The following is a 17,605-nucleotide window of genomic DNA, read 5'->3' as shown; positions in this document are numbered from 1 at the left end:
GAATGTGAATGATGTTGCCAGTAAGTGAGGAGGAGCTTGATTCTGTTTTTGTTTAGTTTTTTTTTCAGTGAACCTTGTTTGGGTACCTGTTTGCTGGCTGTTTTGTTGTGCTGTTTTGTTTTGTATGTATGGATGATGGCGTAGCTCATACACATGACGTTACCAATATCTGTTTAGAGATGGTTGGTGAATTGTTTGCATTTGGGGCTATGAAATAATTCAATATGAATTTGTACAGCGTAGCGTGAGTGTTTTTGTTTTGTTTTTATTTTCGCGATTTTCTAAAGGTAAGCAAGTTACTTAAGTGTGGCAATTAATTGTAAATCGTTTATAATAATTTTGTTTTGTTGCCAATAATTCTTTGTTCGCAGCACGTGGGTGTGTTTTCATTTTTATTTTCGCATTTTTGGTTTTTTTTTTATTTCATGATATATAGGTTTATTCTGTTCATATTGTGATAATTTATAAGGCAAGTGAACAATCATCATTCTTAAAAATATATGAATTACCCGTGTCTATATATTCGATATTGGGGAATACATAACTATTATTAAAAAAATGAGACCCGACTTTACGAACTTCCATTTAGAAATATTTATTCAAAATTTGTACGAATGGTATTTTGCACTACCAACAATTAAAAAAAGTATCAGTCGGCTTTGCCAACAGTGATATACCCTCAGTCTGTGTGAATTGAATTTCATCTATTGGCAATATCGAATCGAACAACGGATACGCAACCGAATTTCTTTCCCCAATAATAATGTATAGAGGGTTTTGAGATTTAGTGGCCCTTCTAGGAGGTATGAACTTGCCGACAAAAATATATTTGGATTAAAGTTCAAAAGTGTTGCGAAGGAGGCACCTGAAGAAACGCATCGGCATAGTCCATTGGATCCACACATTTTGGACCACTATGTCAAGGAGCATGGTTTTGCCCACGAAAAACATAATAATGCTGTAAATAGGACTACAAGGAGTAAACATCGGTACACATTTCTAAAGGACTTAAACAAAAATTTTGAACTTTTGAGGACAGATGGACAGATAAAGTCTATTTTCGAACTTTATCTAAGATTTGCAAAACTATTACGAAGTGCAAAGCCTTCGAGAGTTACAGCCTTCGAGAGTTATTGTAAGCACCATTTTAGCGAAAAGTTTGGAACTTTTGTGTGGGAGGTATATGAAGAAGTGGACCGATATACATCTTGGAACTTATAATAAGTTTGGACAAAATATTACGATGGCCAAGTTTTGGAGCAATGCGTTCGAGTGTTATCGTGTACTGCAGTAACTACACATTGTGCCATAGGGGGATTTTTTACAACTTACGGGCCATTTTCTCAAAAGTATGGACTTGCCCCTGGCAAACTTGTACCGTCGTAATGGGGCCGCGAATAAAAGTAGTTACAAATAAGTCAAAGCGATTCACGAGCAGCTGTTCAACTTCACTTTTCCGACATTTTGTATGGGAGGTACCCGAAGGAGTTGACCGAAATTCGCTACCATAAATGATTGACAAAGCTCAACGATAAGGCGAAATCCCTACAGAAAAGAAGCTTCCGATTTGAGGTATTTGATTTTGCATTTTGGGTTCCAATGACCAGAAACTTCTTCTAAAAAAAATATTCACGTAGGTTCACATTTTGTATTTACGACGGCATCTCTATACTTAAAACATGTTGAGCTTATAATAGAATTTTCTGATCGATTTAATTTGATATTTAACGCTTTCACTTAGCTGCCAGAGAACTTTCCCAACTAAAACTTTGAATACAATTTTCAGTGCTATTTAAGTTTTGCCCATATATTCTAACTTCTTATTTGGCATTTCGAACTTGTGCTACGTTTTGGTGCAGTCAGAAAATAAAACTTTTTTAGTAATTTTTAAGCGAAAATACGTTGGGGGTGATTGATCTATTTCTATGGATTTTGCACACCATCAATTTCAAATGGGACGAATTTTATTCTAAAAATGTTTGCTACAGCATGTACGATTTTAAGTGATGGGGTTTTCTTCTAGAATGAAAAAATAGAAGCCATTGGCTGGCGAAATTGTTACGAAATTGCAGCGACTTGGTCTGTCACGATTTCGCTAAACAAAACTTGAAATAACTTTGCAAAAACATAGTCTTGATCCATTGGTGCTCGCGCCTTTACGCTACCGTAAAAAAGAGGTTCTATTAAGTGTTGTTAATCGATCAACACATCGATATTTGTTGTAATCTTCGAGTTAATTCATCTTAGAAAATTATTACAATTTATTACAAATTACAATTATGTTTAAAAAAATGTAAAATATCTAATAAAAATCACAAACAACGAAAATATAGATTTCTCTTAAAAACAGTCTACCTTGGTCTGTCTTGATCACACACATACTTTTGTACATATACACATGCCCTTATTTATTGATGATCATAAGGTTTGTTTTCTTTAAACTTTATCTTAACTTAAGCATTCTTACTTGATAATTGTTTAGCCAACTCTGTATATTTGAGAAATTTTGCTTGTGGACTCTCATCGTACGGATTGATAGTGGGCGTTGTTGGTGTTGTCACTGTAGACGGTGGTGTACGATCGGCACGCTGTGAAGCAGGACTCTTCGAGGAATTTATGCTTTTGGGTGAAGTCATCTGTGACTTTGGAGAAGAGTTAGGCGATTTTATACTTGCAACATCAGCTTCTTCTTTGACGAAATGCACTTTGGAGAGATGATGACGATAGGCGCCCTTTGAATTAAACGGTGTATCACAGAACGAACACTTGATAATGGAATCAGCTGTCACAACAGCATCATTACAAGCCCAGCTGAACGCTAGCATCCCAGAGCTACTATTACCACTTGCTGTAGGTGCTGATGCAGTTCCACCATTGCCACAGCCACCTGCCATGTTAGTGCCATTCGATGACGAATTTGGTGAAGTTAAATGTCCCAATAAAGTAGCTGATGAGCTTCGTGCCATTGGCTTATCGTTGGTATCACACAGTTTTTGAAGAGCAGCCAAAGGATTGGCATTGGGTTTCTTAACACTTGACATTGTTGGCGAACTTGTCCTAGTCGTTGCATTATTATTGTTCATTTCTACTACTGGTGTTGGCATATTGGCGGAATGTATGTTGCTTAGATTGTTGAACATGGATGACAACGCACTTAAACTACTGCTTTCCGGCAAACCTACATGGGGCTTTTTATCGCCCACCGATGCGACGGACTTGGGGGTTATGGACCTTTCACTAATACTGGGGCTATGAGAACCGGGAGTCAATGAATTGCCTCGTTCTGTCATTTCTTTTGCTTTGGTGTAATCTTCAGGCTCTTCGGTCATTGAAAATTCTTTTTTGACTGAAATTTTTTTAGGTATTTCATTTCTACATAAAATGTTTTCTGGTTCGTCATTTGCCGCATCGCCTGTGTCCACTGGTTCTGACTTAATTGTTACAGGATATGATGATTCTTTGGTATTTTGTGCGAATTTGTCTGGCGTTAAACGTGGCGTGGGTTGCCTTGGCTGCTCAAAGTTGCGTTCTGGTGTAAATGACTCTAAACGACTGCTGCAACGCTCTGATATGGAACTGGACTCGCTTGCACTGCGATCTCGACTCGATGGAGCATATGAAGAATAGGAACGTAAAAACTGCATTGTCTGAGGATCCATTAAAGGTTTGGTGTAGTCAACATTATCATCGATTCCTAAACGTTTGAGAATACTTGAACCTAATGGTGTTGACGCGCCTTCACCATAGCCACTCGCATGACGTGGGCGAGAATCGAAACTCTTTTCTATTAATTGCTCTAAAGCATTTAAAACAGAGGTTCCGCTGGATGATTTATCGGAGTCAGATGGTAAAGGACAAATGATCTCTGTTCTGGCAGTATTTGATAGGGGAGAATCGTTACCTTCCCCAGTTTTACGACTGTCACTGCGGTTTGCGGTACTAGGCATTTGATGGCTGCTCTGGTTGTATTCCGGCGCCATGGATGGGGGCTGCATATATGTTGACTTTGGAACCTCATCATTGCTGGCCCTTGCTTTCATAGATCTTTCTATTGCCATTTCCCTTTGAGTCGCTAATGTTATGCACTGCCGGATATGTTCAACAAATATGTCTAAACCAAAACTCTCACCACATGTTTCACATTGTAGCTTGGTCGTGGCTTTAAATTCTCTAAGTGGAGTTAAAGCCTGATCCATGCTGGACGACTTAAAGTCCTGTTGTGCTCTCTCCATTTCTAAAAGTTTGCGTACGGGTAGTGACTTTTTACGTTTCTCCTTACTTTGACGACTGCGACTGCGTATCATGGTTGGTGCACTTTCTGCAGGAGAGGCAGGTGCAGCATTGGTTCTCATCATATGCTCTGTGTAGTGATTGTTTTTAATCATATGTGAACTTAATTCTTTCAATGTAGGAAAGGCCATTTCGCAAACTTTGCATGTCAATACTGCTGTAACTGTGGGATTCGTATTTGCGACAGGGGAATGGGGAGAAGGAGCAGTCACACTACCTGGATTCGTATTGACCGAATTCGTACTAGGGCAGCCACGATTGCTGCTGCCACAACTGCTATTATCACGTGATCCCTTATCATCGGTGGATTTCCAAGAAATGATTTGCTCCTGTGATATTATATTGGTGTAGTGCTGTGTTTCTTGCATGTGACTTGTCATTTCAGCCAAAGAACGGAAACTCTGTCCACACCACATACACTTCAATATCTGACGCGTTTGTTCGGCTCCTTTGCCCAACCAGACATCTTGGCCACGCACCAGTTTGCGTGGCAGTGGCATCGTTTCTTTGATTAGCATGTTTAGATCTGATTTGCTGCCGCTTGATGATGCTGGACTGTGAGACGTACTTGGTTGCGTGGTTGAATGACGCGCATGATGGGAAGATTGTGTAGTTTGATTACCGCCAGGATGAGTTGCATTGGCAGCTGCTGCAGAGGCAGTAGGAGGAACATTGACACCACAGTGCTGGGTTTCTTTCATATGTGTTGTCAGCGATGCCAACGTGGCAAAACTTTGTTTGCACCAAACACACTTGAAAACATCTTTGACAGCATCTGCTCCTTTATTAAGCCAATGCGATTGCCAAGCGCTGTGTCGTCCATTGTTGGGTGTACCAGCTGAGCTGTTGTGTGAGCTAACGGAATTTGCCGAATGGCGTGTGGGAGTTTCCGTTTCAAGGACAGCAGAGCCAAGTCTTGTCATTTCAGTCATTTTCTCCAGAGCTTTGGTTGCTTCATTTGGTGATATTTTAGTCTTTGCATTCCAGTCCAATGAGAGCGGCGTCTTTGGTGACATGCTAGCTGCTGCAACAGCAGCCAAATAGGGATTAATTGGTGGAACCCAGGTGCTGGATGCCGGCAATGATTTGTAATCATTTGAACGAGCTAATTTTCTGTGGGGCATTATAACAGGTTCTTCTGTTTCATCGTTGTGACGTTTACGTCCATTATTAACCGATAAATCTAGTGGACTATTCACGTCATCCGTTTCATTATCGTTGGTATTATCGACGTCGTTATCATTTTTTGCAGCATCACCACCATCGCCATCCATGTCACAACCGCCAGTAGCATCACCATCATCGCTGGCATTTCCATAATCATCGGAATTCCGTCGGCTACGTTTTGTGCTAAAATCTAGAGCTGATGTATCGACTGTTGCTGCTGTTGTTGTTGCGGCGTTTACATCTGGTGGTGTTGGCGTTGTAGCTTGTTGGGAGTGGGGTGATTGTGGGGATTGCTGTTGAGATGCTTGCTGTACAAGTGTTGCTGCTGCTGCCAGTGGATTTGTTAATAACAAGTGATTTTGTTGAGCTGCTGCCGCTGCAGCCGCATTAAAATATGCCGCCATTGCAGCTGATTGCGGTGGTAGAAGGGCTGCAGCAGCACCTGGTGGCAAAGTGGCTGGCAATGGTAGGGCCACTGGTGGTGTTGTGGGTGTGGGCGTTTGGCCCGATGTATGAGTGTCATTGGCGGAGTAGTGAGATTCGTTTGAGGGACATCTTGCTTCATTATTGCCACCAGCCGAGACATTTGATTCACGTGAGTGGCAGCGGGGACTAGCGAGTTCACTGCAAAAGAAAACAATAAAAATAAGCAAAAATATCATAAATACATCTTTATCAAATTAAATAGTATTTAGCTCTTTTAAGTTACTACCGTTAATTATAAGACTATATAGACTATCTTAAAAAAAAGGAAATGCTTTAAGATGAATATTACAAATTCAACTTAAAAACCAATGAGATCCATTGAATATAACAAAACAATATGAAATTGGTGGTGGTCTGAAGAGCACAGTAAGAAAGCAATAAGTTGGTTGTAGCATTGATAAATAATATAATAATAATTGTTCCACAAACATCCCATAAGGGACAAGGGAGACTTCTCTCATATCAATGAGTGCACCCCGATTAATATTAGCTCAATGATATGGGACCTACATAGTGTGTCCAAAAAACCGGTTTTTTGAAACAAAACGGTTTTCGGTTAACCGAAATTTTCGCATTTTTGAAAAACCGGTTTTCGGTTAATAAAATTTTCAAAAACCGGTTAACCGGTTTAAACCGGTTTTTTTAATAACTATAAAATTCCTTATTTTTCATAAAAATTTGATTAAAAAATGGCAGAAATGGGTAAATTAACGACTTTTTTATATAATTATCACACGAAATCCATGATATCTGACATTCAACCTTGAAATTGGGACAGCAATATTAAGATTGAATTGATTGATTGTGCTTTAAGAATAATATAAACTGTTACTAATATAAAATTATGTACCAAAAGAACTAAATTTACAATTTACGTCGTCTTGCTTTGTAAGCTTCATATTATTGTGAAATGTCAGAACCAAACATACATTTTATTACACTGCTCAACACGACTTTTGTTTCAACCGAAGTTGCGGTTGTTTCTAGATGAAATCGGCGAGATATTTTCAAATCCGGTCCCGGTCCATCAGCTCTTGTTTTTGAGATATAGCTCAAAATCGGTTTTTACGAGTTTAACCCAGACTTTCGTTATTTTCGGATACAAACAAATATTTTTTTGTGGGTTTTTCGACATTAATCTATTAGGGAGATGTTGTACGCTCGATACAAATCATTTTTGAAATAGTTGTGGTGAGTATATATAAAAAAATATAGAAAATATACGACGGACCTTGTAGAAATTGCATATTTTGAGTACTTTTAGCTGTAATTACGTCATCGGGGGAAGTCATAGGATCTTCATATGGCAATGCGGATATGCTTAGTCCAGTATTCAAATATATAATATAAAGTTCATAGCGCTCATGATTCGGCCATAACCTAAAAATCGCCATGAAGACTTCTAAAGGGAAATCATTTACCAGTGATATCATTACCACATAAGCCATTTACTTTTCAATGGCAGTCTTCATGATGGTTTTTAGGTTATGGCGGAATCATGGGCGCTATGAACTTTATATTATACATTTGAATACTGGATTATATAGTAGACACCCTAAGCATATCCGGAGTACCATATGAACATCCTATGACTTCCCCTGATGACGTAATTACAGCTTAAAGTACTCAAAATATGAAATTTTTACAAGGTCCGTCGTATACTTTCTATATTTTTTGATATATACTCACCATAATTATTTCAAAAATGATTTGTATCGAGCGTACAACATCTCCTTACTATATAAGAGTCGAAAAACCCACAAAAAATCTTTGTTTGTATCCGAAAATAACGAAAGTCTGGGTAAAATTCGTAAAAACCGATTTTGAGCTATATCTCAAAAACAAGAGCTGATGGAGAAAACCCGGGACCGGATTTGAAAATAACTCGCCGATTTCATCTAGAAACAACTGCAACTTCATCTGAAAAATTCAACTTTTTCAATTTTGTTGAGCAGTGTTATCATTACATTTTATTTATAACCTGGCATTCGGCTAAAGATCGTGTTAATTACAGTCAAACTACTCTCTAACGTAGAAAATTAAAATGTTATAAAGCACATTCTTGATAAATAGATGATTTTTCTTTGAAAATTCATATTTTTGGTCTAAAGAATGGAATATTTTCTTTCGACTATATGTGCAGGTTTTGTCTAATAAGGCGATCATAGACGTCATCAGAAAATCGTTCTTTGAATAATGAACGATTATTGGACTAAATATTCGTTTTAAATTGTAATTACCACAATACTTTCTGAATATTTTTTAATTTTTAGGGCACTGTGCGTCAAAAAGGAATACTCGTGCCCTCAGAGAGAGCTTCTCTCCACTCACACCATTAAAGCTCCCTGAAGTATGCAACAAAAATAACCTGCCGAAAGCTGCTTTAAGACCATTTTACACAAAATACGTATCACTTTTAAATACATTTGGCATCCAGAAATTTGCCGTATTTTATGTTAGTTGAGTTTATTTTACTTTCAAAAGTAAAATTGTAACAAAATATTGAAAATATTACTATTTTTAAAAAACCGGTTAACCGACACATATAACCGGTTTTTTCGGTTAACCGAAAATGACGATTTTGATGAAAACCGGTTTCGGTTTTGTAACTCAAAACCGGTTAACCGGTTAACCGGTTTCGGTTTTGGACACCCTAGACCTACAGTTTATCGCCGAGTCCGAACGGCGTGTCTAAGACACCACTTCTGTAGAGAAGTTTTACATGGCTGAAATACTCAGGAAATGTCGCCAACATTACTGAGGGGTATTTTGCCACCGTTGAAAAGTGTTTTGATGTTGCCTGGCCGGGGAATCGAACCCACGACTTTATGTGTGCAAGCGGGTGTGCATACCATTGCACCACGGTGGCACCCTGATAAATAATATAGGACGCTCTTTTAAGGCATTTGTTCTAAGATCAACAAATGAAAAATAATTTCCTGATTTCTGGTGCATATGTGGAGCATCCTTGCTAAACCTAAAGTTCACTGACAAATAGTAACAATTTCAACATTTCAAGAGCTCATTTTCACAATATTATGAAATATTATTCTATAATATTCCATATTTTTGAACATATGCATATGATACGATTCTGGTTCTATATCTTTATCACGGTACATATAAACACAAAACGCGCATATGTAAAAGATTTGTGGTTTTATATTATAAGTTCCAGACCCCGGGAGAACATACCCTCATTATTATAAGTCTTATTTTGCTTGGATTTACCGAACAGATTATAGCGTTCCGGTTAACATAAAGTTAAAAGTGATGATTGAACTTCAAGGAGGAACTTCTTGGCATTAACTTTCAATGTAAAAATTATATTTTTAATGCCTCCAAATTGGTTTATTTTGCATTTTCAAATCCATCAGATTGTAAATGAACACATATAATAATTTTAATGATCGTCGCTCTATCCAACCAATAATGAATATATCTATGTACCGATGTGAGTAGTAATAATTTAGTATATGTACCCTTTTTTAGTTCATATTAAGAGCGCCCAGCAAATATATTTATTAAAAAAACCCTTACTAACCCATTATTTAAACATGGTATGTTGCGCGATATAAGTGGTTAGTTTTGGCCACTTAACTGCTTATTTTAGTGGCAAAAGAATAACCACAAAATTCCCGCGACATGTCCTTGTTAAAATGTCTCTATTAAACTCCATATTTTTGAACATATGTATATGATTCGATTCTGGTTCTATGTCTTTATCAGGTTATATAAAAAACTAAAAGCACATAAGTAAACTATTTGTGTTTTAATAAGTTCCTGTTCCGGACCCTCACTTTCAATAATATTTCTTTCATAAATTTAAGAATTTTTTAAAATTGATGTGTACGTGAACAAAAGTAAGAATTTGTTATAATTAATAACAAATGCTGTATAGTCTCGATAATCAGGACACTCGTTAATTCGCTCAACGTTGTAATCCGAACACTAAAATTGTCCGAATTATCGAGTAGTCTCTCACTATTTTTATAGACTTGGATCATTTTTTTACTTCTATATTTCAATCAGGTGCTCGGTTTAAGCAATTCCAATTAAAAAAATATACGCCTACCACGAGTATTTTTGTTATAGAAAATAGTTAATTTTTGGTACTACTCGGTAAATTGTAAAATTCCGCCGAAGCATGTAATGCCCGGATTATCGAGACTAAATACAATGCCGCTCACTTGAATAGAACCCCCTACAAAATTTTCAGCCCTTCAAAATCACTGTATCCAATCAATAATAAATATATCTAAAAAACGATGTGAGGTTTATTTTTACATTTAATATTTTTTTGGCCGGTGTTAAATTAAAAATTTTTTAGTAAGTATACTCAGTATAAAAGCCCTTACTAACCCATTACTTAAACAAGGAAATGTTGCGCTATATAAGTGGTTATTTTTGGCCACTGGACTACTTATTTTACTGGTAAAAGAATAACTACAAATGTTCTTGTTAAATTAATGGGTTAGTAGGAGTTTTGTAATAAGTATTTGTGCTGGGGCAATATTAAAATATCCTAGATGTTAAATGTAACATTAATTAATATAAGTTTTTGATAGAAGAATTATATAACATTAGTTTCTCATACTTCACAGGGCACGGGGAGTTACTTTTCATTGACTCTAGTATGAAAAATTAAAATACAGTCGAACTCCTGTAAAACGAATTTCCCTGTAACGAATACCAAGGATACCAAGCTGGAAATATTCACATAAAATAATCCCTCTATAACGAATTTTCTCTATAATGTATTTATTCATAGGCTCCCAAGTGCTAATTTATATAGAAGTTCAACTGTTGTTTCTTTCCTTAAGAAAATGTTGATATTAAAAATAATTTAAGATGACATACAATAAAAAATAAGATATATACATATATAAGATATATATAATAGGGCGGGGCGATTTGTATGGAAGGAAAAAAACCTTAATGAGCCCTTCGCGTTTCTGATTCCTGGGAACTGAGCAAAAAAGTCCACTAGACCATAGGTCTACCGCGAAAATCGAGCCTCCCGATTTTGACTTTAAGTTTTTTATTTACGTTTTTTGGACATTTTAGCATATAACGACCAAACCATTGAGATTTCCCATCTAATACAAAGTCAAAAATTGTAGCCAAGACAGTGATTAAGAACTCTCTAATATATCGCAAAAGCTTTGGAACGCTCCTTCAGGCAGTTTTGGCCTTAGGAAGGTGCAAATTTTTCGACAAATATCAATAAATGACAATGTGCTACAAAAGTTGACCAAAAAAATATTCAAGCGTTCTGTTGCAAAATTGGAACGTTACAAAATTGGAAAATACATTCGGTTCGCTTGGGTCACTTCTTTTCATTAAAAAATATTGCACCAAAAAAAAAAAATACCACTTCTCCCCAAATTTTCACTCGCGAGTAAATCGGAGCTCTGTCTCTAATGATTTGTTTCTTTACAACGATTCGAAATCAAATTCGTTTGGATAACTACTAAACTCCTGTTATTGTAGAAAATATGTCTTTAATGGAAAACAAAAAAAAGTTTTAAATAACAGAATTCGAACGAATTTGAATTCGAATTAGTCATAAATCGACATAGAATTTTATTGTGCTAAACATCAGATTAACACTTGATGGATCCATGCTTCGTCATAGTCCCTGTATATAGATACATTCCGAATTGCACTGTTTTAAGGTTTTGGCTACAGTTTTTTAATAGATTTTTTTCTGTAATTCGGTATGAGACATTTTGAAAGTTTTGCGTATATTTTTCTATAGATTGTACTGAATTAGTACTATCGGTATACATTCCACCCTATGTCAGGTACTTTGAAGTTTTTGGCTATATATTTCTACCGAGTTAGCCGTAAAGTTCTCTGTGGCCAGAGGATCTTTGCACCATAATGGTGTTTTGGTTTAATTATATCTCCAAATTTCAGGGAATTTAAAGTTTTTTAATATATTTTTTAACGAATTAAGATAACATTTGGTACTTAAGGTTTCTAGTGACCCGAATATTTCTGTGACTAGGTCGAACAGTGCTGCCTCTTCTCTATAAACGTGGACTAAGTTAGCAGAATTTTGTCACAAAACAAAAGAGGAAGAAGAATGAAAAATAAAAATGTTGTTCCAGATCGGCTCAGCTCCGATTTGGCTATAAAGTAGCTACTTTCGGTCAAATATCTTCGAAATTTCTCCAATTTTGTCAGTCTTGGTTCGTTATTTTATATATGACCATTAAGTTATAACTTTTTTGCATTTTTTGCAAATATCAAAAATTCCACCACGGTGCCGTGTAGAAAGAACATGGAAAAATATTAAGAAATGCATAGTCAATTTCCCCCTACCACTAAAAAAGTTCCGCACCGATTGCTTTCAAGTTCTCCATTGCAGATATTTCCATTATTTTTTTAATTACAAAAAAAATCTTCGTAATGAAGCTTTTATCTATTACAATTTAGTATAATCTTTAATATCGGATTATTTTATCTAAAGCAAATCGGGATGTTTAAGAAATATATTTCTTAAATAAATAAAGCATTTGTGTTTGTTCAAATTTGTTCATTTTTTATTTTCAATCCCTCACTTCTGCGAGTGAAAATGTCCAATTTTATTGAAGTCTGGTTGATATGATTCGTATAGTTTTAGATTTAATAAGCAAATTTTTATTTCATTTTTCTTATATTTGTGAAATTTGCAAATTTTTTTAAAAAAGTGTCTTTGTACCAATATTCAGCTACATATTCCAATAGTCGGTCATAGCATGTTCCTGTACTCCGTCACTAGTCCTGTATTTGATAAAATTCGTAAACAGTAAACTTTTATCACGCTCACAATACACATTTCCATTCATATTGCGTCAAGTATGTGAGAAAATGTACAGATTTATTTTAAACAATTAACTAGCTTAATGAAATTCTTAAGTGGTCGACGTTAGGAACACTTTTAAAAATGATTGCACCAATAGTCGGCTAATCAAAAGTGCTTAGAGTACTTACATAGCGTTATTATCAATTTTGAGCGAATGCTAATCGAGAAAATGCATGCTTTTCACAAAGTCGGCCTCCATAAAAATATCAAAATTAAAAATATTTAATAATAATTTTTGTTTGACAAACGTATTCTTTGTTCTTTACTACAATAAATGAAAATTTGAATTAAAATCTGTAATTTTAGTAGAATTGCCGACCATACAAGGTTGACATCTTCACTAATTTTTGCTTAAGAAAAACGATTTCCATTTGTGTTACATAAATATGTTTTCATATTTTATTATAATAATTATTATTTATTTGAGTTTAAATACAAATATGCCCGACTATTGGTACTGGCCGGCTAATTGTGGCTTTTACCCTATATATCGATAAAATTACTTCGGGAACATACTATCTGAAGTGTAGTCAATAAAATAAAACCATACAACTGTGCAACATTTTTTTCGAATTTGTCCACCGAAGGTATTTCCATATTTCACCAATGACATTTTTAATTGTCGCTTGAATTCATATTTATTTCCATGATTTTATAGGCAAAATAATCAGAAAAATTAACTTTTTATTTTGAAGGAAGTTTTCCCTTATACCACTGTAAAGGTCGTGGGAAATAGTAACCGTCATTTAAAATCTTAAGAATTCCTCTTTAAATCGACCAACACTTGTTGTAAAGTACAAAAAATCCTTAAAGTAAACAAATGATAATAACCCATATTTAATTCAGTCTTATTAAAGAAAATATTTAATATGCTCACTCAGGAACACATTACCATACATACGTACAAATATAAAAATTGCTATACACTTATTATACTATTTAGCACCCATATTTCTTTTATATTCACCTTGCATTCAATGCCTGACGATAGATCTCCAACATAACAGCCTCGTGCAGCATCATAATGTGATTGGTGTGGTTGTGTGTGTGTGAATTATGCAAATATTCGTCGATTGTATGTGCGTGTACGTTGTTTGGGGTCGTGCACGTTGTAGGTCTATGAGTGCGTAAACAATGTGTTTAACCACAATCACACGCACAAAAAAGAAAGGGTTCTGTCAACGAGCGTTAGCAAGTAACACAAACAAACACAGAAAACACGACAAGCAAGCGGAAATCCTTTGCAACAAAAAAAAATCAGCACAATGAACCAACATTTACACGAATATACACAATGATAACTCAGAGGAAACACACACGCGACACACTTGTTCTATGGGTTTAGTAATTCTGTTTAACTAACACACATTCTTACAGGGCTCCCATACGCAACAAGCAATTGTGGGGGTTGGGGTTGAATGAATGAATGTTCGTCGGTTCGTTAGCTACGTTTGTAGATCGATGTAGACAGTAGACACTTGTTAATTGTGTTGTTGATGAGATGGGGTGTGAGGTAAAAGCCTTTCACTTTTTTCCTTTTTACTCGAAGGTAAACGACACAGTCACTGTTCTAGTATGTGAATCGGAATGTTAGAAGTCTTTTAATTTTTGCCAATAATTTTTCTACTGTGCTTTTGTTGTTGCTACGGAGGGATGAAATAGAAAACTTTATGTTTGATGTATTTCTGTCACCCACTACGACGTATTTAGCCGAAATTCTTGTTTTGTTGTAGCTGTCAATGTCACTTGAGTTGTGTTCTATTTGTTCTCTTCTTCAACTTATTATTTTTGGGATTGTTGGACTGTTTTGTGTTTTTGTTGTCATCGTTGGAAAAATCAGCTTTCAATCAAAAACACTCATAAACATTTGTCGGTACATTCAAACCGAGAACACACACACGCGTCAAATAAATCAAATGTCAAATGCCAGAGTGGTCATCTGTTAAAAATTTGTTTTAGGGTTGACAACTGATTCTTTAGCTGGCACAGAAATGCGTGTGAGTATGTGTTACAATTGATTTTTCATAGTTTATTTTTCTTTAGTCTTAAAGTCGTAGGTTGAACATTTTTTATTTTTTCTTTTTTAAATTTGCAAATGTCTTGAAGTTTGTGAGTTCTTTAGAATTTTGTTGTTTCGTTTAGATTAAGATATGTGTGAATGTGGTGTTTTGGCGCTTCGAATAAAATGTGTTTAGTTATTTTGAATATTTAATGACTAGTTATTGTTATTTAATCACTCGTTATATTTGTTTATTTTTTCCGGTTAATTTATGCGATTATTTGCTTTCTTCGAATTACGTCTTTTTCAAGAAATAACTTTACGATTTTCCTTGTCCTTGCGTTCACACTTTACGTAAAGTTTGTCGTCGCCATTACCACGTCCCATTAGCGACTAAACGCAATATTGTTTTTATTTTTATGTTTTGCCGTTTTTGCCGAAACAAAACAACAACACAACAACAATAATATACACTCAATATTGTACACACATACACCATTAACCCCCACCCTGTATTAATGGGGCACAGCACTCTCAACTCCCATCGACCAGCAATGTAAGCTTTCAAACTTGCCACCACATGCTCTGCAACAGTGCGCAAGTTTTGTCTTTCTTCAGACAACAACGACGACGACGAAAACGACGGTATTAACGACAATTGCACATTTCTCAACACACGGAACTTGGTGTAGCAAGGGTTCGCACGACTACGACAACGAGAATGGCTTCCAGAAAAAGCACGCTTGTAAATGCAGAAAAATTGCAAGCTAGTTGAATTTTTTCTCAGTGTGTGTTTATTTTAGTCGAGCAGGCAGGCAGACACATAACACAATGTAAACAGACACCATTTAAAGAAGACATGCTAATTTTTGCCATCAATTTCAAGTTTTGTTTATTTAACTGTCAATAATTTAAATGACATAGTTTCTTTTATCGTTAAATAGTTTTCGAATATTTTCCACATTGTTTTTATTATTTTTGTTGTTTATTTATTAATAAATAATTTATTTATTATTATTTTTATTAACACTTATAATCACTTGGACATGATGATTACGTTGAAACGTTATGTTAACGACTAAAACATCTTTTTGACACTGACAACGTTGAGAGCTGACAACCCACAAAGACGGAAAAAAATAACGCACACACATAACGAAAAACAAAAACAAAAAATAAAATACTAAATAAACACATACACATAAATACTCACACCAAACACGGACATTTGCTGGTGCTCTTACTATGCTATGCTCCTACTACACTACTACAACTACTATTCCAATTGCCATCCATAGTGGAAGGCTGCCTGCCTCACAACATAACTAGCCAGCCGTATATCGTTGTAGTGTTCTTGTTATTTCGTATACAAAAATCAGGAACATACACAACACATACAGGAGGGCACAACACCCAACAATAATAACAACAACACAATAGTAGTAGTAGCAACAGCAGTCGTAAAACTATAACAGAGCAAAAATAACTACAACCCAACCAACATCAACGTCGTCAATACAACGACGAGCATCATCATGGATGGCAAAGAGGAAGAATATGCTCTTCTTGCAACAAACTTTTCACTCCCTAACCAAACATTAGTAGTTGGCCCATAATAGTTTGGCAGTTGTGCAGCAGCAACATCACGAATGCTGGTAGTGGAGGTGGTGGTAATGTTTCCCATTGCATGCATCCAACAATAACAACAGACCCAGAGACGGCTCACAACACAATACAACACTACACAACAAAATAGTATACAACCCAAACCTCTAAATAAAAAGTGTGCAACAAAAAAAATCGTTCTTTCGTTCGTTCGTTTATTGTTGCCTTAACTCTCTTTTTCTGTGTGGAAAGAGAGCCTTTGCAAGGCCTGTCAGACATGAGTATGAGTGTTATTTACCAAAACATTAAATTGATAAATGGCTTTTGCTGTTGTTGGTTAGACTCAGTCAAACAGCCAGCTAGCCAGCAGCACAACGCAACACAATATAATACGGAACACAACACAACAAATAGTTGTTCGTTTTTAGCACTCTTTTATTATCGAAATAAAACTAATAAAAAGCGACAGCAAAATAGTGCTCTATTTGTTACAGCCCGAACTCAGTGAAATGTTACTTTTATATTTCTCCGTATAAAATAATGTCAAAGTTGAATATAGAAAATATATAAATTATTATTGACACAATATTAAATAAGACATTCTTTAAATTTACTTTAATAAACAGCTTTAATTATTCTAAAGAGATAACAGTACACATTTGCTCGCGCTCTCATTTTTATACTCACAAAAATTACATGCGCGCCCAACTGTCACAAACACCAACTCTCTGTTTTGATTTATTGTTTTGGTTTGTTTTTCCTTAACAAAACATAATAAAAATACAAACAGCAATAACAACAATAAATGACACTAACACAAAATAACTAAGCAACACACACACATACACATATTCTCTCATCGAAAGTTCTTGAAAAACAACAAGAGAGCTAAGCTTAGCCCGCATTAGTTGTTGTTATTTTGCAGATTTACAACTCTTGCCTAAGGAGGATTCCCTAAAATTCTCTTCCCTACTTTTGTTGTGCTGCCTTAAATAAAACAAACAATAAAACAAAATAAAATACCCTGTCCGGGTTTATTTTTGCTAAACACTAAGAAAGAGTTGAGCATTCTTTCTTTCTCTCTTATTCGCCATCATGCCGAAAATCCAACTGTAGACAGGTGTCTCCAAGGGAAAAATCACTAAATAAACAATTGTAAACTCTCCCTGCACACATTTTGCTGTCATTATTATTTGTTTTGTTTA

The 17,605-nt window shown here is 35.5% G+C and overlaps 1 protein-coding gene across 2 annotated transcripts; it reads right to left on the bottom strand.

Moving 5' to 3' along the window:
* Positions 1-337: 337 nt before the first annotated feature.
* Positions 338-15,820, bottom strand: tio (zinc finger domain-containing protein tiptop). 2 transcript variants are annotated; one of them, XM_073968151.1, is made up of 3 exons: positions 15,034-15,820; positions 13,764-14,439; positions 338-6,081 (listed from the first exon to the last, which is right to left on the bottom strand). In XM_073968151.1, the coding sequence occupies exons 2-3, from the start codon at positions 13,817-13,819 to the stop codon at positions 2,454-2,456; spliced, it is 3,684 nt and encodes a 1,227-aa protein (XP_073824252.1). In that variant the 5' UTR covers positions 13,820-14,439; positions 15,034-15,820; the 3' UTR covers positions 338-2,453. The 2 variants fall into 2 exon arrangements, with proteins under 2 accessions (XP_073824252.1, XP_073824251.1); XM_073968150.1 differs by having other exon boundaries at positions 13,764-15,820.
* Between the last annotated feature and the right edge of the window lie 1,785 nt (positions 15,821-17,605).

The sequence above is a fragment of the Musca autumnalis genome, unplaced genomic scaffold (genome assembly GCF_047663935.1).
Source record: "Musca autumnalis isolate F117 unplaced genomic scaffold, ASM4766393v1 scaffold_2, whole genome shotgun sequence".
Classification (NCBI taxonomy): Eukaryota; Metazoa; Arthropoda; class Insecta; order Diptera; family Muscidae; genus Musca; species Musca autumnalis.
This window is presented reverse-complemented; position numbering and strand designations above follow the sequence as displayed.

Coding starts and splice junctions, on each gene's coding strand:
- tio (XM_073968150.1), bottom strand. CDS start 13,819: ATGATGCTGCACGAGGCTGTTATGTTGGAGATCTATCGTCAGGCATTG. Junction 6,082..13,763: donor CGTCAGGCATTGAATGCAAG/GTGAATATAAAA, acceptor TTTCTTTTGCAG/TGAACTCGCTAGTCCCCGCT.